The sequence below is a fragment of the Frankliniella occidentalis genome, unplaced genomic scaffold (genome assembly GCF_000697945.3).
Source record: "Frankliniella occidentalis isolate FOCC.00 unplaced genomic scaffold, Focc_3.1 Scaffold3, whole genome shotgun sequence".
NCBI classification, from domain to species: Eukaryota; Metazoa; Arthropoda; class Insecta; order Thysanoptera; family Thripidae; genus Frankliniella; species Frankliniella occidentalis.
In genome coordinates this window covers 3811723-3822613 of record NW_026267133.1, presented here as the reverse complement: position 1 = coordinate 3822613, position 10891 = coordinate 3811723, and the positions used below count along the sequence as shown (strand labels likewise).

At 36.6% G+C, this 10891-nt stretch overlaps 2 protein-coding genes across 2 annotated transcripts; one reads left to right on the top strand and one right to left on the bottom strand.

Moving 5' to 3' along the window:
- Positions 1 to 190: 190 nt before the first annotated feature.
- Positions 191 to 9243, top strand: LOC113215068 (E3 ubiquitin-protein ligase Su(dx)). The gene is made up of 15 exons (XM_026434620.2): positions 191 to 367; positions 1193 to 1279; positions 1359 to 1500; positions 1594 to 1913; positions 1996 to 2169; positions 2813 to 3095; positions 3183 to 3447; positions 3551 to 3714; positions 3809 to 3946; positions 4024 to 4269; positions 4352 to 4511; positions 4590 to 4864; positions 4950 to 5175; positions 5280 to 5376; positions 5469 to 9243. The coding sequence occupies exons 2-15, from the start codon at positions 1234 to 1236 to the stop codon at positions 5639 to 5641; spliced, it is 2709 nt and encodes a 902-aa protein (XP_026290405.1). The 5' UTR covers positions 191 to 367; positions 1193 to 1233; the 3' UTR covers positions 5642 to 9243.
- Positions 9240 to 10469, bottom strand: LOC113215071 (ubiquitin-fold modifier-conjugating enzyme 1). The gene is made up of 4 exons (XM_026434623.2): positions 10213 to 10469; positions 9829 to 9960; positions 9547 to 9714; positions 9240 to 9466 (listed from the first exon to the last, which is right to left on the bottom strand). The coding sequence occupies exons 1-4, from the start codon at positions 10333 to 10335 to the stop codon at positions 9386 to 9388; spliced, it is 504 nt and encodes a 167-aa protein (XP_026290408.1). The 5' UTR covers positions 10336 to 10469; the 3' UTR covers positions 9240 to 9385.
- Positions 10470 to 10891: the final 422 nt, after the last annotated feature.

The following is a 10891-nucleotide window of genomic DNA, read 5'->3' as shown; positions in this document are numbered from 1 at the left end:
ATATCAAAAGGAAAATATATATTAGATGTGGCGTTAGTTTCTTTCAAAACACATCTTCAAGTCTATTAAATCACATAAAAGTGGAGTACTGGGAAGTGATTTAACCTGTGAATGTTGACCAGAGTGTATTACCTCAGACCGAAAATGGAGTGCTACAAGGCGTCCATGTCGATGCATTTCTTCTTTCGTGTGTTCTTCGTACATTTTCAGTAATTCGTACAGCGATTCCATGATCATTTATCATGACGTCATGTGTAATGGAATGATTACTCCAGATAAGAACTGATAATCGTAGTATCTTTCCCTTTGTCACGCAGTTTTGGTAATTCCACCCTTATTCCTCAGCGTACCACAGGGAGAAATTCTCGTGAGTAGTGTATTGGAAAGTTATGTATTCTTTTCAAGTGACTATTTTCAAGGCTAGAAACTTTCGCTTCTATGACAGTTTGACAATAATGGAATTTCACCATTCTCATTGGCAGTTTTTGGTTCTTATGGGTTTACTTAAAAAGTAGCAAATATATCTACTGTCTGCTGAAATAGTGCAGTTAACGTGGAGAAAGTGTGTGTAGTTTATAAACTTGGAAAAGTGCGCGATGAAGGCGCTTTGTTGTTTCCACACTTCAAAACATGATAAAATGTTATGTACCATTTTTAATTTTCTATTTACATTTATTTCTCGATTGATTCAGTCAAACCTTTGAGTTGTTTTCTAGTTTTCCGTATGTTTACCTGGGACAGTTACTGTTAGGTTAGATCCCTCAGAAGGCAAGTTATCTTCAATATTAAAAAATAAATTTTTACTGTTTCCACATGCATTAATTTTACACAAATTAACAGTTCCCGTTTCTTTTTGATTCTATTGCATCAATGTATGTGATATGAACCTATTTGTTCATGTAACTTGTCATTGTCTATTTTTTGGTAGGTTATGTTATTGTCGAACAACACTCAATACTGTCTTCAAATTGGGTGTTCATCTGCTGGGGTTTTATTTCTCCTCTATTTTATAAGCACTGATTTTCATTCCTGATATCCTTTGTTTTTATTGTTTCTTAAAGCTCCTACACATTCATTTGAAAATGTTTACACACCTAGGATCTTTATTTACAAATTGATTCTGTGTTTATTTCACGAGAGTAGAACTACTTAATAGAAGTATTATCTTAGAAATTGTATTTTATTCTTACAGGTGCTGTACTTGCGCCCCATGTGATCTCTAAATCTCCAATAATGTCAGAACAGGGAAACCCTGGGTTTCATCCTCTTAGCATAACAAGTAAGTTACTTTTCTTGTGCTCTGTACCTTTTTTGAAAAATGTTTGCATTTTCTCATTTGAATTTTTTAATGTTACCAGTTGAATGTGCACATTTGAAGAGCCCGTCTAGTTTCTTGAAACCAAATCCCTATGTGGAATTGGTTATTGATGACAAAGCACCTAGAAAGACTGAGGTAGTTAAGTGTACTATTCAACCCAAATGGAACGAAGAATTTACTGTGTAAGTTTTTTTCTAAATTGATTAGAAATTTCATGAGGTGAAATCTTATGCCAGTTGTACATTTACTTTGAATTAAATATTTTATTTTCTTAGGTTGGTTACACCTCATTCTTTACTGCATTACCGGGTGTTGGACCATTGCTCGTTCCGGAAAGATTCTGTTTTGGGTGAAAAGCGATTGTGTTTGTATGACATATTGCATATGTGCAATGGAAGATGTGAATATTTAGAGATCACATTAGACCTCTATCGCGGCAGCCCAGCAGATAGTCAAAATGTTGCTGCTGTTAAAGTTGGCGAGCTAATAACACTCATGCATGGTCTTAGAATTGACATGAGCTTTGCAAATGCTCCATCAACAATACCCTCTTCAATACCATCATCCAGTAGGCTACCTGATCCCAGAAGTTCTGGTAAGATTACCTATATATCATTTCTCTGCACGCTTCTGGTTTTTCCATCATACTTGTATTAAATGCTTTAATTTCTTTCCAGGCACTGTAGGATCTACAAATGGAGAGGCAGGAGGTATCAGAGGTGGCTTGAATGGTGTGAGATTTCGAGTGAGGCCTCATGGAAATGGAAACAATGTACCTAATGGCACTGTCCAGCCTCAAATTCGACAAGCTGCTGGTTCTTCAGGCCATTCCCATCAAATGTTGCATGCAGGTATGCTGGATACATAGGGTCTCTAACATATTTTTGCTGTAGTCTAGGGCGATTTTCATTGCAGCCTGGCTCTCACTTGAATAAAACCCTTTCAATCATTAATGTGCCATAAATTTGGCAAAAATAATCATAATATTAATAAGATTGGTAATTTTCATGGCTAGAGTGCTATTCTCTACTTAGATAGTTGTCATATTTTTTTTTTATCACTTTACCATATGTGCATGTACTTCTGAGAAAATTGTCTTCTTCATGTGATAGCATTAACTTTGGAACCATGTCAGCATCAAAACAGACATCCTGACGGATTTGATAGATTGCCATATTCTATCATCCCACCGGAGACAACTAGACCATCAATAGGTAGAGTTACTCTATCTAAGGGACTACTCAGTTGCACCTTCACAAAACTAGATGCCTGCCACAATTCCATTGAACTCCCTCCACTAATCATATCTTAAACTTATGTTTTTATCATGCCTTGATAACATTTAGAAAGATATTTTAGAGTTATTTTTTTTTAAGGAATCACCTAGCTACTTTATTTGAATTCTATCATGAAGGTTGTTCCCATGCACATCATTTCCCCATCAAACTTAGTTGCCCAATATCTAATTACTGTCCCCTAAATTAAAATTTTCAGATCTCTCAACATTAGCAGCTCGAGCTGCTGCTGCTGTCGCTGCGGCTTCTCAGATGTCACAAGATCAAGCACAGGCACTCCCTCCCAGTCATCACCACACCAATGGAGTTCAGCCAGCCTCTGAGCCACCTGCGGAAGGGGAATCTAGTGCTAGTCCAAGCACCAGTGCTGCTGCAATTACCAATGGCGTTGTCAGTACTGGAGCAGCTCCACCCAGTGTTGAAATGGAACCACGAGTAGCAGCTTCCAATGCCACTGTTGTTGAAGAACCACTTCCAGCGGGGTACATGTTAACTTATTGGTTCAATTAAGACTTCTGAAGTGCCCTATGTGTTGTCTTCACCCTTAACTTTTAAAATTTTATCCACAGTTGGGAAATGCGTTATGACGTCTATGGACGGAGATACTATGTGGACCACAACACTCGAAGTACTTCATGGGAGAGACCCCAACCACTTCCTGCTGGCTGGGAAATACGACGTGACCAGAGAGGTCGTATCTATTATGTGGATCACAATACAAGGACAACTACCTGGCAAAGGCCTTCGACTGAACGTTTGCAACATTATCAACACTGGCAGGGTGAAAGAGCTCATGTAATGACTCAAGGAAATCAACGCTTCCTTTACCCTCAAGTACGTCTAACACATTGTTTTCCTTAACTGAGTTCTTATTTTACTTTGGAAAGATCTGTACTTGATTTTATCAATCTTTATTTCTTTCTATTATTTTTCATAGCACCCAACTACTCCACATCCGGACCTCTCTTCTATTGCTGAGGAAGAAGATGCCTTGGGACCACTGCCTGAGGGCTGGGAAAAAAGACTTGGTCCTGAAGGAAGACCATATTTCTGTAATCATAAGAACAGAGTTACTCAGTGGGAAGATCCACGCACTCAAGGGTTCGTAACTTAATGTCTAACTATTTTCTCCTTTCTTCATTCGTTTTGCATTGGAGTGTGCCATGTATTATAAAATATCGATATCCCTGTTTAGAGAGGAACTTGGAGCTGATGAACTACCCCTTCCTCCTGGATGGGAAATCAGACTTACTGAAGATCATGTACGATATTTTGTGGACCACAACAAAAAGACTACAACATTCCAAGACCCTAGACCAGGTGCACCAAAGGGGTAAGTTCCTACATGACCAAATTTAAATTGACCCAAAATCGTGGTCAGTCTATCTTTAATGTTTGATTTTTTTGCAGGATGCCGGTTGGGGCATATGGAGTTCCTAGGGCTTATGAACGCTCATTTAGATGGAAAATTAGTCAATTCCGGTATCTCTGTCAAAACAATGCAATTCCTAGCCACATTAAAATATCAGTATCACGACAAACATTATTTGATGAATCATACCAACAAATCATGCGGTTCCCTGCTTATGAACTAAGGAAAAGATTGTACATTATATTCAGGGGAGAAGAAGGCCTCGACTATGGTGGAGTTTCAAGGTAAAACTTGCACTCTCATTAAAAAATTACTTTTATCCATGATTGTTTTTCTAATGTTAAACATTTTTTCCCTTGTGTGTAGAGAGTGGTTCTTCATGCTCTCTCATGAAGTTTTAAATCCTATGTACTGTTTGTTTGAATATGCCAACAAAAGTAATTATTCATTGCAAATCAATCCTGCATCTTATGTAAATCCTGACCATCTTCTTTATTTTAAATTCATTGGAAGATTCATTGCTATGGTTAGTACAAAAAAATTGTCTTGATTCCTCAAAACAGATTACATACTTCAGTTCTGACCTTGACATGTTTCCTTGCAGGCTTTGTACCATGGTCGTTTCATATACTCTGGGTTCACTATGCCTTTCTATAAGCGCATGTTAAATAAACAACTGACCATGAAGGATATTGAATCTATTGACCCAGAGTTCTATAATTCCTTGGTTTGGATAAGAGACAATAACATTGATGAATGTGGGCTGGAATTATATTTCAGTGTTGATTTTGAAGTTTTGGGACAAGTAATGCATCATGAACTGAAAGAGAATGGGGACAAGGTTCGAGTGTGTGAAGAGAACAAAGAGGAATATGTGAAGTACGTCTGTTCAACTACCCAAACAATATTTATTTTAAATCAACTCTTAACAGTCCCTGTAACAAATTGTATGTTTTCATTGTAGGTTGATGACTGAATGGAGGATGACTCGTGGAATAGAGGATCAGACCAATTATTTCCTTCAGGGTTTTGATGAAGTAGTGCCCCTGGTTTGGCTGAAGTATTTTGATGAAAGAGAACTGGAATTAATGTTGTGTGGCATGCAAGAAGTTGATGTAGATGACTGGCAAAGAAATACTATATACAGACATTACACCAGATCATCAAAGCAAGTTGTGTGGTTTTGGCAGGTAAAATAGTTTTTAGATTTCACTGTAAATTATAACTATAATCTTACTATTCCCTACTGAAAAATGTTAGAAACTTAAACCTACTTACTTATTATTATTTGCAGTTTGTGCGTCAGACTGACAATGAAAAGCGAGCTCGTCTTCTTCAATTTGTGACAGGGACATGTAGAGTACCTGTCGGAGGCTTCGCAGAGTTAATGGGTACGTATTTTTCCTTTATTCTCATACTGTATTTTGGATAATTTTTCTGTTCATTGTACTTAGCTGATTTATTTTACCTTTCTTATTTATAGGGAGCAATGGACCTCAAAGGTTTTGTATCGAAAAGGTGGGCAAGGACACGTGGCTACCTCGCTCTCATACTTGCTTCAACCGATTAGACTTGCCTCCTTACAAAAGTTACGAACAGCTGGTTGAAAAGCTCATTTATGCTATTGAAGAAACTGAAGGATTTGGCCAAGAATAAAATATTTATGAAATTTACACCGCTTTTCCTGGCTGGTGCAAGTGATGATGATGATTTGAAACCATTGCTTACTTTCCTATGAAGGCTTGCTCTCAAATTTTTGATCTTCTAAACTCAAGAACAGTGTTTGTTTTTTTGGCAGAAGTAGCTTTTACTTCTTTTGCCATGGAAGTGTTCGAATATCATTTGTTATAAAGAAAGTATTTTGTTGTTTAATTAATACTTGATGAATTATTTTATATATGAGGTTATGGCTTTTGTAAGTTTCCATAATTAAGAGGTGATTAGTATTTAAAATGTTGAACTGCTTACTGGATTATTATTTTAAATTCTTGAAGAATTGATGCCTTTTTAAGGTGAATGATAATTGTCTTTTCAAGATGTTAATGGAAAAGTAATTGGGACATGGTTGTATGGAGTGGGATGAAGGAACATAGATGTGATAATGTTTTATTCTCATGCATTTGAGTGCTTAAACTATATGGAGAAAAATTCCACTTAGTCTCCAAACATACAGACCTGAATCCAGTGGCTTATAGTTCCTTTTTCTGCTTGAGAAAAGCTGGACTTTTTCATATTTTCCTCTTTGCTATTATGTATTAGAGATGAAGTGTATTTGGTACTAGTGAAGGGTTTCCTTAAAGTACACTGAATCTGCACTCATTCAATTCTATCCTGGGGTAAAATTGGATTTAAATTTATGTCCTTTTTTTCATGATGCCTTGTTTTTGGTTTCTTTGGCACATTCTTCAGCTTTCTACCTATCATTGTATGTAATTGTGCAGATCATGCATTTTTTTAGGGTACTTTCCTTTATTTTGGTGCCTGTTACAGTACGGAGTGGGACAGTGTTGGCCAAAAGTTTTATACTCTTCTTGGATTGGCCAGCATTGTCTATCCAAGCGAATCAGAGGTATGACGATACTGTGCTAACTTAGTATTAATTGCATACTGATAGTATGAAATGCACATTGTCTTTTAAGATCTAGAGGTGAACATTATGTGATGCAGTGGGTCACATTCTTTTCAGCTGAAGAGGGACAAAACGTTTGTGATGACTGATATATGTAGATAGAATATTATTACTTATGATGAAGTGAGAGCCATATGCTGTGATAGTACTGCCGGCTCTGGGCGTGACATTTGTGGCATGTCATACATGTGGGGTTGTTCTTTCATGTTTTACCAATATCATTTTTTTAGAGCAGTTGTTAAGGTACACGGTACCAATGAGAGAATGGTTTGTAAATCATAGTTTCTTTATTTTAAAGTTTTCCTTTTTAATTTAAAAATTTATAGTTTGCACCAGGCCATAGAATTGCCTTGTTTTCCCTAATCTACTTTACCTCATCTCAAAAGGTGCCACAAATTTTGGATGTGTTTCAGATGGCTTGTGGATCTGCGAATATAGGTATTTGCTTTTTCCGAATTTGCACACGAAATTTCCATGGGGAACATGTATTAGGTGATTTAACTAATAGGTGATTTATGGGGCTGATGTTTCCATCCGTTTTAGATAATCATAATCATGTACTAATAATTTCAGCCAACACTCATTTGCAATACATGTTTAAAAATATAAAAACTATATAATGTATTTAGTAAATGTTGTAGTGTATCTTTTTGTTACATAATTTTGGCAGGTTACTCTTTAGATCAGTCACTGCCAGATCCAAAAGAGGACAAAAGATCCTTCAAGGTAGTTTGAAAAGTACTTTTCATCAAAGCTTGGACTTTCAGTCACATGGCAATAAGTATCACTATATCCTTTAGCTGCTCCTTGTTTTATAGAATTATAGAAACATCTGAGTGTGGAGCAATGTAAAGTTTCACTTACTGTGTGTTCAAGTTTTGTGTGGTTTGTGATACATACTTTATGAAACTGCTTGAAGCTACAGCATCAATGCTTTGAATATGTTCACTAGTGTCTAGCACCCATAGAGCATACAACAGGTACTTTAGGGTACCTTTAAGGTTTTTGAGTGAACAATTTTAAGGCTGTCACTCATTTGAAGTCATAAATAATTGTGTTTGTGAAAGAGTTTTGTAAGTGTTTTGTAGCAAATTGTGTTGTGAGGTTTTCTCAAGCTCTAAAACAAATGTGATTCAACTATATAGAGTCTGGTCGACTTCGAGATGGTAACACATATGTGAATTTATGTGATTGTTATGTTTAGTGTGTATGTATGTATACATATGTATATTACTAGATTAGCTGTACAGAATTATCAGGAGACACATACAAATGTTACATTTTGTTTGCCAGCCATTAAGTGGCAATGTAGGTAGCGCTGATGTGAAGATGGTTAACCAGTTAAGATCAATATGTTTGTGATTGATGGCAATCTTTTTATGATGTAAGTGATACATAGGATTATGGGTCATTCTAGGATCCAGTGACTTTCTGTCTTATAAAATTCACACTCTCAGTACAGAATTATCCTAGAATGTTAAGTACTACCTAGAAGTTCCAAAGTTCAACCCGTCTTCAAACACATCAGTGAAATTTTGATGTAATTACAACGAATTGCCCAAAGATACTGTATATAGTTCCATTACCCCTTTCCCAAGTTATGAGAGAAACTCTTTGTAAATAGTCTTTTTTTTCCTGACAGTCATCAGACCATTGTAGCAAGGCCTTTTTAAAAATGAAGTCAAGTCTTTATTGTATCATTTTCTTTGAATGCGCTTTTCCAGTTGTTATAATTTGCATTGTACAATATTTATATTTTTAACACTATATATATTATAAGTCGTGAGATTCAGTTTATAATTGTTGCTTTCATCTTTGTTGCTTTCATGACACAGTTTTAAATATTTTTGAATCACTGTTTTGTTTTACTGCATAGCATACTTGTAAGTCAAGTGGAGGCATTCAGTATCGTGGGCATATTTATGTTTGGCTGTGGCTAAGTGGTAGGTAGTCATGACCCATTTCAAATGATTCGGTTACCCTGTAAGGACAATTATTTGCTATAGCTGCTGGAACTTTTGCCATTACATTTCTGATTGCCTACTTAGCATTGTTACTTTGGATAAGTCAGTTTCAGTGTTATGCCCTCTATTTGTCTTTTTTTGTTGTTCTTTTTTTTTTTTTACAAAATGACTAGTATGAAAGGTTTCTAGTTGAAATACTGTACAAAATTTGGAAAGTTTTACTGTTTTGATACATTCAGCTCAAAAAGACTATTATTCCATCATTGTAATGTTTAATTTACAAAATATTCATCCGATATCTAGTCTCTTATCACTTTCACTAATCAGCAAAACATTTAATCTAGATAAGTGAAATCTTTGTGGGCCGCAACATACTTCTAAATGCAACAAGGATTTTTTTGTTGCAATGAACTTTGTTTTACATGTCTCCTCTATTATAAATCATAGCAGTGCAGTATTTTTTTTTCATTTTTGTTTTTAAACGAGTGTCAAAACTCTTGCTCATTACTTGATACTTTCAAGATCAAAATTTGTGAATTGTATGAAAAGGGGCCACAGGCATGTATCAGAATGTTATGTAACTCATGTAGTTATAATCAGACTATGTAATATGCATAAGGTAAGGATAAATGTATCAGTTGTAAAAAAATAAAGTCAAAAGAAAAGCTCTGCTTATTTAGTCCTTGTCCAGCAAGATTTCAAAAATACTGGGGTACATCAAGAATTTGATTATGGCTCAGAACTTTTCACAAGCAACAGAAGAAAAATGTTCATTTGATTTTGATCCATAATGGCATTTAAGTCCTCTCATCCCTCAGACTTTTCTTTATACTTGATTACTCCTTTTTCTATCAAGTCAGGAATTTCAACAGCCAACCATGGTCCAAGCTAAAAGAAAAAAGAGTTAACATTTCAATAATTTCTCACTTTTAGAAATGTTATTTTACTGCAAAGTGGTAAATACTTACTCCAAGGGCCATTGCATGAGCTATTCCGAACTTTGGAGCATTCCGTGCCCACAAGGGCTTGAAGTGATCTGTTAGACATATTTTGCCTCCACGGTACATTTTAGCAGTTTTGCCGTCTAACTCTGGTAAAGCTATTTCAGGTGCTGTAGCAGGATATGTGACTGGTATCTGAAAAAGCAAAGTATTACAGTAGGATTTTAAGACTACATCAGTCCACAAACTGATTGACATATAAGAATTGTTTTTATGTTTATTCTTCAACTTCAACTTAGTGTAACTTACATCGAATTCAACATCAAATTCATATTTGAGGAGGTTGTGAATGTACCAGCACTTTCCGAACCATCTCGTTCCCTGTTCATTTGATTCCAGCCTGAACCAGTCATTGTCTGCACTCTTATTGTTCTGCACATACTGAAGGAACAAAAAGAGCTATTAGTACATAGGTTTTTTTTTTTTAAAAAAAAAACAGGATGTAAAATGTAAACGTTATCATAAGTTAAATTGTTGTACATCGAAGATAATGAACAACTAGCATATGGAATGCGCAAAGAGGTTAATAAGGGAAAGGGAGTAGAGCGATTTGATTAAGAAATTTTTTTAAAAAGTAAGAAGAATGAAAGTTCTTGAAAAGCCTCAGAGGAATATTGAAAATAAGAAACCTACCTGAATTAGGGCTTGGTACTCTTCCTTCAACCTCTGGACCCATAGTTCTTTCTCCCGAGGGCCTGCCTTGGTCTTTAATAATGGAATGCAGCTCAGTGTCTTCCTTGTCGATTCGTCAACCATGGTGCACTAGAAAAAGCGCGCGTTTCTAGAGGGAAGGGGCCGTAGGAAATAATCAACTAGCAGTCAAAGTTGTTGGCACGCGTCTGCAACATCATCAGTGTGTCGCGAGATGTTGATCAACACAACAGCAGACGACTCGACACGTCGGGCGCGGCGCGGCGTGGTGCATCATGGGCTCCAGTCGTGGACCAATCAGAGAGCGCCAGCTTGTACCACGTGACGGCCTCGTCCTCTTACCCGCTTGGCGGCGGGAGTTTCGAACCAAACGGGAATCGAATCGTGAACGGACGCGAAACGAAACGTAATGAACCGAACCAAATAGAGAATTATTGAGCCGCTTTGTGTGACGATCAAATAACAGTTTTGATAGCACCAAAAGCTTGCAAAAGCTGGAAAAAACCTGTTTGCCACAAGAAACAAAAGTTTGTGTAGCAGCTTTGCAAGATTTTTATCTGTCTTACTACGAATCAGAATCGGAGCGACGCCTTGAAGTCCGATTGGGAAAAGTGTCCTTGTATTTTTCGCGTAAGGAGTGGGCCAAGAGCTCCCACCCCCA